This window comes from Protobothrops mucrosquamatus, unplaced genomic scaffold (assembly GCF_001527695.2).
Source record: "Protobothrops mucrosquamatus isolate PMUCROS unplaced genomic scaffold, P.Mucros_1.0 scaffold1265, whole genome shotgun sequence".
Taxonomy (NCBI): domain Eukaryota; kingdom Metazoa; phylum Chordata; class Lepidosauria; order Squamata; family Viperidae; genus Protobothrops; species Protobothrops mucrosquamatus.
In genome coordinates, this window is record NW_015387471.1 from 280,028 (window position 1) to 297,627 (window position 17,600).

The following is a 17,600-nucleotide window of genomic DNA, read 5'->3' on the forward strand; positions in this document are numbered from 1 at the left end:
GAGGAGAAGCTAATTTGGGGAAGACTGATCTCATCTATAGTATATTGAGAAGCATTTTCTGTGCAGAGTTGCTGAATGGTCCCCAAAACATTAGCAGCTCACTACTTTATATGTCCTGCGGATCACAAATGACATATCTCCAGAACAAATGATGGTTTGGGGCTACATAAGCTGTTCTGGCTTGCAGGAATCTTCCATCCTCCCCCCCCCCTCTTTAATTTTGGCCACCTCAACAGCTTTGAATAAAGTGCCTCCGGCTGAACCAAACTGTCCTGCATTATTAGTAAGTGACATAAGAACATTATGGGCCTCATCGGCATTACAAAGAGTTAAGGAATAAGCGTTCTGATGACTTGGCTGTTTATTATCAAGGTAGTGAAACTGGAAAAGTGAGATGGGCAGGGGAACGCCTTTGCCTACTCACTAGAAAACTAGGAAGCAGCTATAGGAAGAAACTAGAGTGAGAAGAAATATCCATGCTAGCTGGAGCCGGGCAAGAAATTCAACAAATTTGTCAAGCCAATATTATTTCCCCACCGTCCGGGATTGCTCCAATCAGGTAAGAACTGGTTAGGGAATCAGTTTAACCCCAGGATTAATAGAAAATAAAATTATTTCTGGATCTGCGATAGTATAAATGCTCTGAATTATGTTTACACATAAATTGAACTAGCGCTGTTTTCAAGCATGGTCTCCAGCACACTAACGGGAATGTAAAATACATGGACCACTAGCTTCATACTGTGTGCTGGTTATCCACCTTCCCCAATCTTGTTCTTGTCTGCAGGGTTGTTGTTGTTTTACTGAGATTCCCATAAGGTCCAGCCACTTAACATTTCTTAAATGTTGCCATATACTTTTGATGAAAAGGGGGTGAACAGAAAGCTTTGAAACCTGTAGAGGTAAAACATTAAGTGAAGGCTTTGATGCAAAACTTTTCTCTTTTGTTCTAATTGCTTTTTGATACGGTGGGGTAGTGATAGGGGAATATAAAAACAAATCAAGTGATTTAGGCCTTTGCTATCAAATTCAATATTTATAATTGCATGCTTTTCAAATCTGGCATCCATCAATGTGAATCATTTTTATTTCATGAATTAATGAGAAATATAAATAAGAAGTTGGAAGTGTAGAAGAATTACTAAGAATGTTTCATTCTATGGAACTGATTTCACTTTTGCTTAAAAAACAACCTAGATGTGTGAGGATATTTTTAATATGCAAAACACTTAATTTACATCGGTCATTTTAGATCAATCCCTCCATCTCCAGTTGAGTGATAAAAGAGTGCTGATCAATTACACAAGGATATGATATCATGGATACAGGAAAAAAAATTATTCTCAAGCTTATAGCATTGTATCTCCAGAACTGAAATCCTGCACTCCTTACTAGTAGCCATGCTACTATTTATGTACAATTTTCTAAGATGCAATTGCAGCATTGTCTTCCTATCCACATATTTTTTTTAAAAATTCCTTTTCTTCAAAAACTACTTTGTGAGAGAACAATTGGAAACAAAGGAAGAGGAACAAGAAGCGATAAGCATTTTGGAGAGGAAAGGAGACAATCAATTTATTAGTTAGTTGTAATTAATTGATATAGCCATGATACTCAGTGATAAAGGGTGCAACGTTCCTAGCTCTATTCAAAAAATTAACAAGGAACCAATGAGCAAATCTGCTCATCTACACAACAGGCCCTTTGATAAGATGTTTAGCTGACATATATGCTACCATTTTGCACATCTGGCTAGAGAGCAGTAGATAGGGAGCAATTTCTACACTGCAGATGGTACTTGCTTTCCTTGGCTAATAGGGTAGTTTCCTGTTCTTTTGTAATTATTAATATCTTTCATATTTCACTCCTGGACAACGTAAGCAGAAAAACCAAATGCTGCAATAAACATATATTTGATTAGTTTGGTTTTTTTCCAAAATTGTGTTAAGTCTACCAGAATTGCCCCCCAAAATGGAAAACATTCAGATGAATACATGTGGTTTGCATATATCAGTGATTTACTGAACTAGTCAAATAATGCTGTTCAAATTTTTCTCAGTGGATTGTGCTATTTGTCCATGCAGAATCTGGGTTCATCCAGTAGTTCAAAACCAACATTTGGAAACAAGCATATAACAAAATCATCCTCATCCTCATCATTGGAATTCAATAATTAAAACCAGGTTTGAAGTCTTGAAAGAGATACATATGAAGGAAAGGCCAGCTTTAAAAATCTACTTTATAAACTTTCTTGAAGGTCTTGGACCAAACTCATAAAAACAAAATCACACAAAGGTACTCCCATAATTCAGAAAACTCTGTTGCTTTTCCTCCCAACCAGCATTACCACATACCTTGACAGTGACCTAAAGGTCTTAAAATATGGGAATGCTTTGCATGCAATTTGAACTTCTGAATAAAAGGTGGAATATAAATCTTATAAGTAATGACTAAAGTGTTTAGATTGATGAATGATTCTTTTGTTAACCTATGGTTCTTCAGAGAAGGCTTTTATTCTATAATGGCTCTACTCGGACGATGAAATTCCACACACACAAAAAATGATCATCTTCCATGTATCATCTTCCATGTTCCATATTTCCACACTGACTTTTCTATCTTTTACCCCTCTCAACACATGCTCTCACACAAGATGGAATACACTGGTTGTGAGATGAGGTAATGGTTGGAGCCATTTGTCTGGAAGGATCTCAGAAAGAATTAAGTCCGCAAACCATAATTAGTACTTTGAAACAGACAAATCCAAATTGGTAAACAGTACTGTTGACACAAAGAGATGCTGTGTGTTCATATTTTCTGTTCCTGTTGGCATTTGGGAAGCTGCTTGGTGGGTCAGTTAGAATTTTCAATTAACAGTAAATACCTGATGTTATTCTAGTGTACAGATAAAAATGTAAATTTTTTTATATACAAATTCAAAAATAGATGCCAGAGTGAGATTCGGGGTTAAATTTCATGCTTAAAAATGATGCTTTTTCTAGTTTTTAAAAATCAAGCTTTTTTTGGTATCTGGGGAAGGAAATTTCTGATGCCGCAGTCAGGGATTTCTGTGCTCCGGGAGGCAAATTTTTTTTTTATGCAAATTCAAAAACGGATGCCAGAGTGAGATTAAAAATGATGCTTTTTCTAGTTTTTAAAAATCGAGCTTTTTTTGGTGTCTGAAGTAGGAAATTTCAAAGATTTCTGTGCTCCAGGAGGCGAATTTTGACCCAAATGCAAAAACGGATGCCACAGTAATATTCGAGGTTAAATTTCATGCTTAAAAATGGTGCTTTTTCTAGTTTTAAAAAATTGAGCTTTTTTGGTGTCTGGAATAGGAAATTTCTGATGCCGCGGTCAGAGATTTCTGTGATCAAGGAGGCGAAATTTTTTTTTGACCCAAATGCAGAAACGGACGCCAGAGTGAGATTCAGGGCTAAATTTCATGCTTAAAAATGGTGCTATTTCTAATTTTTAAAAATTGAGTTTTTTTGGGTGTCTGGGGTTTGAAATTTCTGATGCTGCAGTGACAGATTTCTTTGATCCAGAAGGCGAATTTTTTTTTTATATACAAATGCAAAAATGGATGCTAGAGTGAGATTCGGGTTTAAATTTCATGCTTAAAAATGGTGCTTTTTCTAGTTTTTAAAAATTGAGCTTTTTTTGGTGTCTGGGGAAGGAAATTTCTGATGTCGCGTGTGGTCAGGGATTTCTGTGCTCCTGGAGGCAAAAAATCTTTTCAACGAAATGCAAAAATGGATGCCAGAGTGAGATTCGGGGCTAAATTTCATTCTTAAAAATGGTGCTATTTCTAATTTTTAAAAATTGAGCTTTTGGGGGTTTCTGGGGTTTGAAATTTGTGATGCCGCGGTGAGGGATTTCTGTGTCTGGAAGGCGAATTTTCGTTTTGATCCACATCCAAAAACAGATGCTAGAGTGAGATTCGGAGTTAAATTTCATGCTTAAAAATTGTGCTTTTTCTAGTTTTTAAAAATTGAGCTTTTTTGGTGTCTGGGAAGGAAATTTCTGACGCCACGGTGAGGGATTTCTGTGTCCAGAAGGCGAATTTTTTTTTGACCCAAATGCAAAAACGGACACCAGAGTGAGACTCGGGGTTAAATTTCATGCTTAAAAATGGTGCTTTTTCTAGTTTTTAAAAATTGAGCTTTTTTTGGTGTCTGGGGAACGAAATTTCTGACGCCACGGTCAAGGATTTCTCTGCTCCTGGAGGCAATTTTTTTTTTGACCAAAATGCAAAAATGGACGCCAGAGTGAGATTCGGGCTAAATTTCATGCTTAAAAATGGTGCTTTTTCTTGTTTTTAAAAATTGAGCTTTTTTTGGTGTCTGGGGAAGGAAATTTCTGATGCCGCGATCAAGGATTTCTCTGCTCCTGGAGGCAATTTTTTTTTTGACCAAAATGCAAAAACATGCTAGAGTGAGATTCGGGGCTAAATTTCATGCTTAAAAATGGTGCTATTTCTAGTTTTTAAAAATTGAGCTTTTTTTGGTGTCTGGGGAAGGAAATTTCTGATGCCGCGGTGAGGGATTTCTGTGCTCTAGAGAGGTAAAAAAAATGTTTGACCCAAATGCAAAAACGGACGCCAGAGTGAGATTCGGGGTTACATTTGATGCTTAAAAATGGTGCTATTTCGAATTTTGAAAAATTGAGCTTTTTTGTGTATCTGGGGTTTGAAATTTCTGATGTCGCGGTGAGGGATTTCTGTGACAGGAAAGCGAATTTTTTTTTTTATCCAAATGCAAAAACGGATGCTAGAGTGAGATTCGGGGCTATATTTCATGCTTAAAAGGTGATATTTCTAATTTTTAAAAATTGAGCTTTTTTAGGGTTTGAAATTGCTGTTCTCACGGTGAGGGATTTCTGTGTCTGGAGGGCAATTTTTTTTTTTACCCAAATGCAAAAACGGACGCCAGAGTGAGATTCGGGGTTAAATTTCATGCTTAAAAATGGTTCTTTTTCTACTTTTTAAAAATTGAGCTTTTTTTGGTGTCTGGGGAAGGAAATTTCTGATGCCGCGTTCAGAAATTTCTGTGATCCAGGAGGCGAATTTTTTTTTGACCCAAATGCAAAAACGGATGCCAGAGTGAGATTCGGGGTTAAATTTCATGCTTAAAAATGGTGCTTTTTCTAATTTTTAAAAATCGAGCTTTTTTGGTGTCTGGGTAAGGAAATTTTTTTTTTGACCCAAATGTAAAAACGGACGCCAGAATGAAAATATGGTTAAATTTCATACTTAAAAATGGTACTTTTTCTAGTTTTTAAAAATTGAGGTTTTTTTGGTCTATGGTGCCGGTCCTGGTTTCCAACCTGGTGCATTAACCATTATACCTAAATCTCTCTCTCTTGTTTTGTTACCAATTGCCTATGCAGGACATCCCAAGAATGATATTCAAAAGGTGACTTGTCCAGAAGCTTAACAGGAGGGGATAATGGTAGGAGTGGCAACATTTTTAGTCAGTACAGTCTCATCTAGTCTTGAGTAGCAGAACCTTCTCCTAGCTGTGGGAGTGGTAGATTGCTCTGCTTCTATAGATTAAACTATAATTTCACAATCCCTATCACAAAGAAGGATAGCCAGGGTGGGAGGGTGAGTGTTTCCAAAAGTAATTTGTCTTCCTGTTTTTCTGTTCTTAATACAGAATGGTGGTAAGAACACTTAGTAGCATCAACCTTTGAGTAGCAGAGCTACTCCAGATGCCTGTAATCCAGCAGCCGAAAGAGAATGGCAGCTGGCATATTATTGTTCTTCATTGATAAAATATGTGACATATTTTTACCAGACAGTCTGAAATCCAATAGGACTGTACAATAGTATCTCTAATTCCTCAAAAGATGTGCAACTCTACCTAGGAGTGACTTAATGCCACACAGAGAACACATTTATTTCCCAAGCTATATATCCAAATTAACTGCGTATAAATATACATACCCATCATGTTATTACTTGTTGGGGGTAAGCAGGGTTATGCAGAAAAGAAGAAAGAAATAGTATGTCAAAAATTACAAGAAATATAACAATATCTACTTACAATAACCATTCATTCTGCCCTTTCATATTTTTCTGTCCCTAAAACCACCGCTACTTTCACCATCCCCACACATTTACATTTTGCATTTTGTTCTTTTTTTCAATATCCATTTTTTGGCATTGCCCAATAACTCATCCAGCACTCTATTTAGTAATAACTGCCTGTTAGTCTGCTTTTCAAAGCATATTGTTATATAATTGCACGCTGTCCAGTTGCATGATTCTACAGCTTAAAACTACACCAATGAGAATTGTTTTGAGGAATACTAAGGGCATCACTTTAGGTCAAATATTAGGATAAGAATAAATATATAATATTTATTAATATATAAACAAAAATGAATAAGTAGTTTAAATTTGCACTGCAGTTTTTCTCAGACCAGAGTGTAATTTCTTACTAGGTGAAGGGGGGGTTGTATTCGCGATAGTATAACTTAAAGATGGCTCAGAGATCACAATCTTGCATGTAAATGTCCTGATTTTGGAAAAAAAGGGCCTGAAGATTGAATGAGCATAATATACACTGGTAAATTCAGATACCACGATGGCACCAGCTGTCAATCCAAGAGCAGATCATTTCCTTTCATTCATCGTTGCTACATTTTCAGAAGTTAAAGAATCCCAAAAGATGCTTGCACTCAACATTTGGGATTAGCCATCATTTTGCGATCATAATGTGAGGGTGAAATGGTGGATGGCATCAGTTCTAAAATTGGGAAGGACATTTTCCCTGTGAACGTGATTTCTGTACCTAAGAATAAATGTTCTCTTGACAACTTGATTATATGCCTTACAGTAACTTATAAAATATTACAACTCAATTTGCTTTTGTTTTATCTTATTGATACTTAATCCTTCATTCCATTTTAAGATTCTTTTAGATTTCATTGTTCACTGGACTTTAATGCATTTTTTATTTCTCAAGGTTTCATGTCCACCCTCTCTCTATGTCATTCACTTAATAAGACAACAGGGGCTGCACGATCTCAGAGGTGATGAAGAATGCCCATGTCATCCTCTAGATAAAAAGGGATGACAAATCTTACCAATCTGGAGAGTAAATGGAGGAGTGGTGTCAATAGCAAACAAGGGAACAGCACTAAATACTGATCCAACCCACGGAACCAGTGGCTGCCTTTTTCATGTAGATAAAAAGATCATTGCCGGCTTTCTTCAGCTACAATCAGCAATGGCATAATTAAACTGGCATAATTAAACTTACAGTTTATGGATACAACTTTGTCTCTTAGAAAGTCTTCACATATGCTTTTGAACCTTCTCATCACTTCCACAAACACGGTAGCTTGTGGTTGTTGTATTCATTTTTTACTATACTAGTATATTTAAATCATCCCTTGATCGTATTCTCATGGTGTTTCATAAAATGAACCAAACAACTAAAATGTAAAACAAAATGAAACATTTTAAGTAATTACGTTAAGTAATACTTAAATAAAGTATTAAAAGACATACAGCTATTTATTTTTTACAGCATAGCATCGTTTAAACTGTATTTAAAATATCTCAGAAAATAAAAATGGTCTTCCATGCCAAAATGACTATGAAGTAGACACATCACAAACTACTCTGGCTTCATTATGATTATTGGCGCTGGATAAAATGTCCAAAGGAAAGGAGCATGACCCATGTGGACATTCATCCTCTCTAATATATCATTTTAAAAAGTGATGAGTTTTAAGACTCAGATTTCGGAATGCCTTTCGAACATTTGAAATTGGAAATAATAATTAATATGGAGAAATGATTAATGGAGGGTAGCTAATCTTGCCATTCCAGGTTCCATTTCGCATACAATTTCTTTCGAAAGGGTGCTGTTTCAAACTAGTTCCCCTTTCAAGCTTTCCTGTGATGGATTACGAGATGGGTACTTTCAATGAAGTCTTGTGGTCTTGTTAGTCTCATGACACACCAAGCACAAGGTGTTTCCTATGGCTTTGCAGCAGCAGTCTGATGCTCAATTTTTCCAATCCTTCTGTTCCTAACTTCCTGCCCTCCTCTCTCCTAGGCCCAGACCAGAAGGTGTGGCTTCTGCGTGCATTTGTACGGCTAGTATAGGCCTTTGATGGGGCCTGACAGGGTCCCTCTGCAGATCTGAGTTATTGGGACAAGAGGAAACAGGACCAAGAGGTAAGTGAGGCTTCTTCCTCCTCCTGTCCTTGCTGCTCTTCTCTGCCTTTACTTGCCACCAAACTGGATCCGACCACCATTGAACCAAAACAGCGCTGCAGAGGCCTAGAGACTAGGCTAGATAGTGTCTTACATGCTTCTGCCCTCCCTGGATCATTTATTATAGGCTGGGCTCAAACAGCACAGTGAATTAGGGCAGTGGTTGCATTTGCACAACTGGCTAAATGTGTATGGCTTAACACGTAAAGCCAATCTAGCCTATGAAGTTTATTGTATAGGTTTGGCATGAGCTCAAACAGTGAGCTAAATATGTAACCTAGTTAAATATCTGGGATGAACTCAGACATAGTCAATCCACATACTCCTAGATCCCTTCTATTTAGGGGGTAAAGAAACCTCCAGAATTCAGGTTACCTCACCCCATAAATATTCAATTATCCTTTTTCCTGGTTTGTCCTTTATTTTTTCCAAGAAAATATGGCCACTGGCCGAGCGGTTTTAAAACATTAACCAGAAGGTTGGTGGTTTGAGAGCAAGTACCGCATGATAGAGTGAGCTCCCTTTTTTGCTCCAGCTCCTGGCAGTTTGAAAGCATGCTAATGCCAGTAGATAAATAGATATTACTTTGATGAGAAGATAACAGCGTTCTGAGCACTTTCGGCATATAGTCATGCTGGCCGCCTGACCACAGAAGCATCTTCGGACAATGCTGGCTCCCTTGGCTAAGAAACAGAGATGAGCGCTGCCCTCTAGAGTTGGACATGAGTGGCAGGGGAAACCTTCACCTTTACCTTTTTACTGCACCTAAAATAGCAGTTAGCTTTGAAAGCATGGCATCCTTGTTTGTAGTTAGTTCCCTTTTTCCTGTTGAATATATATTGAGCTAACCCAGTAACCCACTCCAAATGTTAACTCTGGACATACTGTAGATCTGCCACTTGTTTCCTCCTATTGCAGAATTCTTGGAACAGATGGTGGCTTTATTTTTATTTTTTTTGTAGTCATCCTTATCATTCTATGAGTCAGCTGCTTTTTGCCATCTATCCTGTTCTTCCTCTCTTAGCTTTTCACCTTTTAGCCTTTACCTAAACTAATGACTTCTTGCTGTGGTGTTCCTGGTCTTATCTCAGAACTGTCCTGTCTTAAATTTTTCTACTGTGCAGTTCTCTCCTCTGATCCCATGTTTATCTCTTTTTATACCACTCATTTCTCACAGATTTTTTTTATGATCTGTGAGTCTTTACATGTTGATATATTTGATTTTCATTTTTGTTTTAGAAATTCTCCTTCCTCCATTCTTTATTAACTCCTTATGATAATCAGCCCCTTGGGTTCTTTGTTCTATTATCCTTGCTCTAAATGTATTACATGCCAGACTACTTCTGAAAATAATTTAAAAGCTTCAGTCAGAGCAAGATGCAGTAGTCAGAGACGTGATTATTTCTGGTTGCTCTGATAACTTGCCAATTTTAAAAGAACTTCACAGACTATTTGCTTATAGTCGCTGTTCAGGAGTGCTGGTGTATGCTTTTAACCGGTACTCTCTTTCCTCCCTTTTTGTCTGTGATCTGTCAAAGTCACAGAAAAAAACTGCACTGCTAATAATTGCTTAAAATTTTAATGAGTAGTCAGCTCCTTGGGGTGTGCTCCTTACTAAGTCTGTTTAGAAATTCAGCTGCTATTGCTTAACAGTTCTAGTCCTGCCTTAGGCATGGAAACCAGCTGGGTGACTTTGAGACAGGCAGCATCTCTCCACCATAAGAAGGCACTGGCAAGAAAAATGTTGCCAAGAAAACTGTAGGGTTGACCTCATGGAGCTAATAAAGTCCATGGGCCGTACTTTTTAATAAGCTTGTTTAAAAATGCAAGCAGGGTTACTAAAGTTACCGGTCTGTAATTTATATAGAGGAGGAGGAGGAGAAAGAGAAAGAGAAGGAGAAGGAGAAGGAGAAGGAGAAGGAGAAGGAGAAGGAGAAGGAGAAGAAGAAGAAGAAGAAGAAGAAGAAGAAGAAGAAGAAGAAGAAGAAGAAGAAGAAGAAGAAGAAGAAGAAGAAGAAGAAGAAGAAGAAGAAGAAGAAGAAGAAGAAGAAGAAGAAGAAGATATTCATAATATCCACTTGCACACTCTGATCAGCAATCAGGATGAACTGATAAATTTCTGTTCATAGCATTACCTGGATAACAGTATTATCTTTTGGTTTTCTTTCTTTTGGTTTCCACAGCTTCAAAAGTTTTTACAGTTTTAAAAGTCAAAACACCTTAACGAAGAAGGGTGATGCCATGGCAGCTATTCCAGCAACATCACCAGCCACAGGTAAGTGCACTCAGGAATAAGGGGATGATAAAATAGAAAGCTTTTTAGAGAAAGGAAAACTTGTTATTTTAATGTGTATAGGGTATAGTAGGGTGAAGAATAAGCTTACTCACAAAATGATGGATGTGGAAAATTATTTTTCCCCTGGCCCCCTCATTTCAGCAGCTCAAAGTATTTATTGTTGAGAACCCATGGATAGGATTTAAAAGTATATGTACAATATCTAACATATTTAGCCATTTTATAATAAATTATGGTAGTAAGGGAGAAGGTGATTATTTTTTTTCACTTTTAAATCAAGACATGGAGGTGGCTGTAGTGTACAGAAACAAAGGAGAACATATTCAGGAAACATCATCCTTATAGTTGGGCCCACATAAACCCATAGTTGATTTTAAACATGGTTTGCTGAATATAGCACATAAGCCATACTGTAATACATAACTCTAAGCTACAAATCATGGTTCCATTCCATTTAGATTTTGTTTGTAATGAGAATTTTTTATAATAAAAGATAAAATATAACTTGCAAATCCGAAACAGTTGATTTCACCATTTGCAAGTTAAATAACATAGTCGTCTAGCTTTTTAAAATTTGCAACTGCAAATAAAGTTATGTAATTAGTGATATCAATATTGCAGAATACAAGAGAACAGCTATAGATTTTCTCAGTTGGGGTCCTGCGCAATATTCTTCTAAACCAGTGGATAAACAAACATTTCCCTGGAGTTGGAATTCAATTCCCTAAGGTTTCTGAAGATATGCAGATAAAAAGCTGGTTAAATATTGGAAGCTTAGCATATCTCCCATTATAATAATCAGAGGCTACAATCAGAAAGCATAACTCTGCCTGCCCACAACTAAAGAAACCCAGTTCCAGTGGCAAGCCTTTGAAATTGAGCCCTGTTACCTCTACTGAGCAGCAAATACCAAAGTGTAGAAGAATGGCATGTTCACTATCCTCTACAAAAAACAACAATATAGCTATATTTGCCCTGATGGAAAGAAATGGAAATCCTTTTTCAGTAATGACAGCTGCCGTTGCGTAGGCAGACAGTGCTAAGATTTATCCTATAAATATATGCTGCACTTTTTTTCAATTCACCTAAGTTTGCCTAAGTCCTAAATTTTTGCTCCACAAGGAAGGCATGCCATTGTTTTCTCCACAAACATTCTCAATGCAGGATAGACCAAAGGGCCCAGGTTTTGTCTGTCTGTGTGGTTGTTGCTCTGTTGGCTTACTGGTTTGCTTCTGACATTCTCAGAATCTGACTTCAGAAAAGTGAATGCTAAAGTACTTAGAGAGAATGATATATTCCGCTCTGCAGTATTCTTTAATTTATCAATTATAGATGACAAGATAATAGACCACCTATGGCGTACAAGCTGTATGACTTTGATACATGTATTGTGGACATTTGTGCAGCAGGAAGATAACAATATTGCATCAGGACATCAGCATCTAAACATCACAAATTATAGTCTCTGGACATTTTGCAGTATGCAAAATGACACCAGTATGTAATTCACAACATTTGCACAATAGCTTAATTCATAGTTTTCTTACCACTGTGGCTTCTACTAGAAGCCCAGATCAAAGAAGCTACATTACTGTTTAGTGTAAATTGTGAGCCCAGCCTCTTGCCCAAATGATAAGAATGTAGATGTCTCTATGTGTAAAAATATTTGTAGAAATGCTTGGTTTTGGTCAATTTCCATCCTCTTTCATTTTTTAAAACATAAGGAAGCAGTGTTTCTCTGCTGCTGAAACAGCCACTAGAAGAGAGGACTCATCATACCCTATATTGACTCTAGGCAATTTGGTTGGCATTTCCTCTGTTCCCACTAGGCTTGATTCACACATAAATTAATTGTTAGATATCAGCCCCTGTACTGAGCCGTGGTTTTTAACCATGGTTTCCTGACTGAGCCAAAATAGGCTATGTTCATAAAAAGCCTGGTTTGCAAACCATCCAATATTAGGGTTGCCAGGTGTCCACTATTTGAGTGGACAGTCCACTTTTTTCACATTATGTTCACTATTTTTTTTCACAAAATAGTGGACTTTTTTTTTATTCAAAAGCTTTATGATGAAATGGTACGTAATCTAAAGCTGTACAGTCTACTTTTTTTTACTACTTAACACCCCCCCCCCCGCTTGTCCGCTATTTTTTGGAAGCAGACCTGGCAACCCTATCCAATATTGAAAGTAGCACATGATCTTAAGAGACTAGCCATCCCACTGTTCCTTTGGCGAGTAGCTATAATAATTTGCAATAAATGTCACAGAGTATGTTACAGCACCCAAAAGTTATTTGAAAGGCAGACAAAAGTTATCATTTCTAATGTCATTTCTTTATTTGCTAATAAGAGGGCCTCTCTTTAAGAGAGTTGGGCAGTTCAGAAATGTGATAGATGATAGAGATTGTGTGTGTGTGTGTGTGTGTGTGTGTGAGAGAGAGAGAGAGAGAGAGAGAGAGAGAGACAGAGACAGAGACAGAGACAGAGACAGAGAGAGATAAATGCAACATAGATTGTGAGCTTTGCATGCATAGGAACACATCTATTCATTCTGCTTTTTTTTTTCCTTTTGGCGTCTTCTCTGACTCCATTTAACTTACTCCAAATAATTACTGGATGAACTGACTATAATGTCATTGCATGTTTGCAGTCGTTCTAATGTCTCAAGAAAAGCTCAGAGTTCTTCAGAGAGAGCAGACTATTTATTTGAAAATAAATATCTCTTAAACAACCTAGGTTTTCACGTCATGCTGAACCACTGTTGGCATGACCATTGTTTACTGAATAAATGACAAATAAACTACAATGAAACAGAATTCACCCACTGAATCTGCTAAGTTAAAACCAAACTATATTATTGCTTAGCATATGATGCCAAACTAAGGCTGGTTCCAAGACAGACTTCAAGTCAAAATGTGGTTTGCTTGTTTATATTGTTTTTTAAACCTGGTCAGTGTGATTTATAAACTATGGGTTACAGCTTAAATTGGATATAAATTTCACCATTTATGTTCTAGTAAAAAAAAACCTGAGGTTAAACAAACATTATCTTAGCATGTTGTACATACATAGTCTAAACACTGTGTATTGTTAAACCGATGTTCATTTCTGCATAGGTGAAAATGCTGGATAAACTGGAAAGAGAGCTTTGCAAGAGACAGGATGAAAAGGCATAATTCCACACATCAGTTTTCGCTAACCAGACATTAGATAGATTGCTGTCGTGCATAATGTTTTGGTTTGTGCCTACTGATGATTTTGATTGGATGGAGAGGGTATAAATTAGTGCTTCACAAATATAATTCAGTTTTGCAGCAGGGGAAAGGAAGAAAGGGTGAGATGTGTATATGGCTGGATCCCTTGGACTTGGCCACCGTTTGATAAGATCCCTCGATGTCATACATTCTTATAAAGAGTTTGGCTCCCAAATAACTGGCAAGTCTTAGAAATCTTTAGAAATGAGTTGCTGGCAGAACATTTGTTCCTGCTGGCAATTCCACTGTTGTACATTATTAGATATTCACTGAGTAAGCCTGATTACCTAAGCCCTGAAACACTACAGAACAGACCTGTTTCTGCTTTGTAACTGGAGCCAAAGGTTGAAGGCTTTTATTGAGCAACTCTTCCATCAGTCTCAATGGCTTGCAGTCTGGCCAGTTATTCCACCAAAAGTACTTATCCCTAATTATTTTAAGTCCTGGCTTTGCAATTGTTGCTGCATATTATGTCTCAACATCTCATCTTATTTAGTGTACACTTTTTTTTCCTGTAGAAAAGAAACTTGGGTGTTTTGTGTGTGTGTGTGTGTGTGCACGCGCGCAGGATGGATGCACACCTACTTCTGGAAGATGCAGTATACTGTATTTACTCTCATTCCTTCAGCAAGGATATCATTGCCCTTTCCTGCTCTTCTTGTCAGTACAGCTCTGGGAAGTTGGTTAGCCTGAAAGTAACGGGGGGGGGGAGCCTATTGCGAGGTCATCCTTCCCCTCTTCCATTTTCATGATGGAAGGGAATTTGAATCTGGACTTCCTGGTTCAAATCAAGCATACCATCTGCTGCTTATATTGATATCTTCCTCTTTTCTCCTCTATGAAGGGGTGCTGACCAGTCCGTTCATGAAGAAGATGAACACACCTACGTCCCAAGATGATGCCAATATGGCTGTTATAGGAGGTATTAGCAATATCTTTCCAGAGCTAATTATAGGGTGCATTCCAACATGGCCCCAAAGCACTAACGGTAAAGCCAGCAGCATAGATGGCAGGTGGTAAAAGTGCCAGTGTATCCTATGTATTAGGAGGTACTCCCAGATCAGACCTGCATATCTTTGACACAAGGACAGATATTTTTTTCAGCCAAATGGCTGCCCTTTATTAGTATGTATGTGAAAACATGCATGCATGTACATATTCATGCACAGTGTGTACATTTTGGGGCATCCAAGGACAAGAGTGTGTTTTGGTCTTGTTTATCCCTTGAGGTTAGCTAAGACTATCCATCCTCTTGGCACATTTTATTTCTTGATATGCAGGGTGTTATATCATTCATTTTGGGTAGTGCTTTTGGAGGTAATGATCCCAGGAGTAATGGCCGTTTCCATCCTTGCTCTGAGCTTTTTTTCTTTAAAAAATGCACTGGAATCATCCAACTTCCCTGTTCAAAGGCAGGCCTCTGCCTCCTGTGTATATTTTGCATGTTTTGACTCAAAAGAAATGGTTAAGCAGTTTTAGAGGGGAACAAAGTTGTTCATCTAGTACATGAAGCCATTATGCAAAAGCCCTCACTTCTTTACCACAGTGCTGAAACCTTGACTAACACCATTTTCAAGTCGTATTAGTGTATTTGACATATCTCTACTGCCTGCTTGTAGAGGTTCAGGCATACAGCTCTGGGCAGAGAATTCATTCAGGGGGACGATTGCATTAGAAGCCTATTCTGCTGCTCTCCAGATAACCTCTGAAGGAGCCACGTTATCATCCCATTAAAGGCTAGGAAGTTAAGTCTTTTGTACATCAGGGCTGTAATTCATAAGAGGACAGAATCCTGTACCCTATCAATTTCATCATTTGTATTGTTATGGAAACTATATAACTTTTCCATAATTGAATCTGAAAATTGAAGGCCTGCAGATTCAGGAAGAATGTGACTTGGCGGGACTTGGTACGCAAAGGCCAAGTTGGTGCAAGAACATAAAAACAAACAAGATTGTTGATGTGATCCATTCGCTATGTGTCCACTCCTCCAGTGGAAGCTAAAGGTAGATCACGATGCATGTGCAGGATTTTGATCCGATTCCCACGTTGTCTAAAATCCTGCATTATGTATTAAAAGCATGGGGAATTCTGGGAGTTGAAGTTCAAATCGCTTAAAGTTGCTGAGCTTGAGAAAGATGGATCTAATATAGAAGTTTAACTACACACTTGAGCACAGACCTCAATTACTTTTAATTATAAATAAAATGTAAGGAATGGGCTCTAGGTTCCTTCCTCCATAAATTCCTCATCGCTCAGTGCTGTTTTGCTTCATTTCTTTTAATCTTGTTCTACCATTTAGAGTCATAGGTAGAAAGGCCCTCAGACTAAAAGGCCTTGGGGTCCCTAGATTGCTATAGTTCTAACACTATTAACATTAGCTCCCCTTAACGATCTCTAGCTTTTTACTTTCAAATGTTATCTTTCTGACAGCAAATGTAATGGTAGATAAAATGGTAAAGGGAAGGCGGGGTTGTCTGTGCTACAGAAAAAAAAACAGGTAAGATAGAAGCTTGTTCTCAGGCTCTCAGGCTAACGATTGCTTGATCTGTTAGATCTGCTCAGAAACAATCCGTTCTAAAGTTTCTTTTCTCTATTTTGTTTCAAGCTGTTATCGCCGTGGTTTTTCTCACTCTTCTTTCAGTCGTTGTGATAATTGTTGTTTACCTGTACAAGAATAAAGGCAACTACCACACCTATGAACAACCTGAAGCAGATCCAGAGGGATCAGTCCAAATGGAAGATTTCCCCTGTAAACGTGAAAAAGAAGAGTATTTCATATAGAAGATACCAGACTGCTGCCGTGTTTTAGACTGTCCTAACTTAAATGAACAGAAGTTTTAAGTTTGTCATTCTTTTACTCAAGGAATTAAATGTGTATTAGTAAATGTTGTTTATATACTGGTAGAACTCTGGCTTAAATAAAAGTAGTTGAACTAGGCGTTCTACCCCTTAGCGGCAACACACACAAGTTATTTACGGACTGCAGTGATGCGACCCTGAGATTACAATGCAGAATGGTCATCACACTGTCCAATTCTAATTATCTAACATTAGAATAGGCAAATAGGCACCTCTTAACCCCAGATAGTTTGCTATCTGGTATAGGAAAGAAAACACCAGGGTGAGGATTGACCCAAATGGTAGCTATCTTTTTTCACATCTTATCCACAGGTAAAGCAAACACTAAAACCCACTTCAAACCAAAAATATATTTAACATGCAAAACTGCTTTTTTTGCTGTTCATAATCCTCCACACATAGAAGTTTTATGAACTTCTAATGTCAGGAGAAACTGCTCTAGGGGTGCTGCTTTCAGTTAAGCAAACCAACTCCAAAGCTCCAAAAAATGAGCTGCCTTATTTTTCCTAATCCTTCTTAATAGGAATATTTCTCACACGTTCCTTAATGGGTCTTTTATTCATTCATTCTAAGCCCGCAATGTAGTGTCTATGCATGTCAAACCTTTGGTTCTGTGAAAAAACATCTGCATTCATAGTTTCAAACATGTGCTTTTACAGTCTAACGGAAATTCCTAAGCTTCCAATATATCAAGAGGAATAATAATGAAATAATTTGTATGGAAATGCATTGCATGAGGGCAAATATTGTCATAGGTTCAGAAAGCAAGAGGAAGAATTTGATATGTTAACAGCGCTTGACAAAAGATTGTTATCTTTAAGATACTTGGAAAACAGTGAAATAAAATATTTACTTTTGTATCATTGCATTCAGGCCTACATACAGTTCTGAACATTTTTAGAAGCATATTGGTGTACTGTATTCTTATTAACAGAAGCAGGAGAAAGATTT

At 37.5% G+C, this 17,600-nt stretch overlaps 1 protein-coding gene across 1 annotated transcript; it reads left to right on the forward strand.

Moving 5' to 3' along the window:
* The first annotated feature begins 415 nt into the window (after window positions 1-415).
* On the forward strand, window positions 416-16,724 carry SMAGP (small cell adhesion glycoprotein). The gene is made up of 5 exons (XM_015821165.1): window positions 416-559; window positions 8,076-8,197; window positions 10,420-10,511; window positions 14,632-14,709; window positions 16,396-16,724. Exons 3-5 carry the CDS (start codon window positions 10,478-10,480, stop codon window positions 16,569-16,571), a joined length of 288 nt encoding a protein of 95 aa, XP_015676651.1. The 5' UTR covers window positions 416-559; window positions 8,076-8,197; window positions 10,420-10,477; the 3' UTR covers window positions 16,572-16,724.
* Window positions 16,725-17,600: the final 876 nt, after the last annotated feature.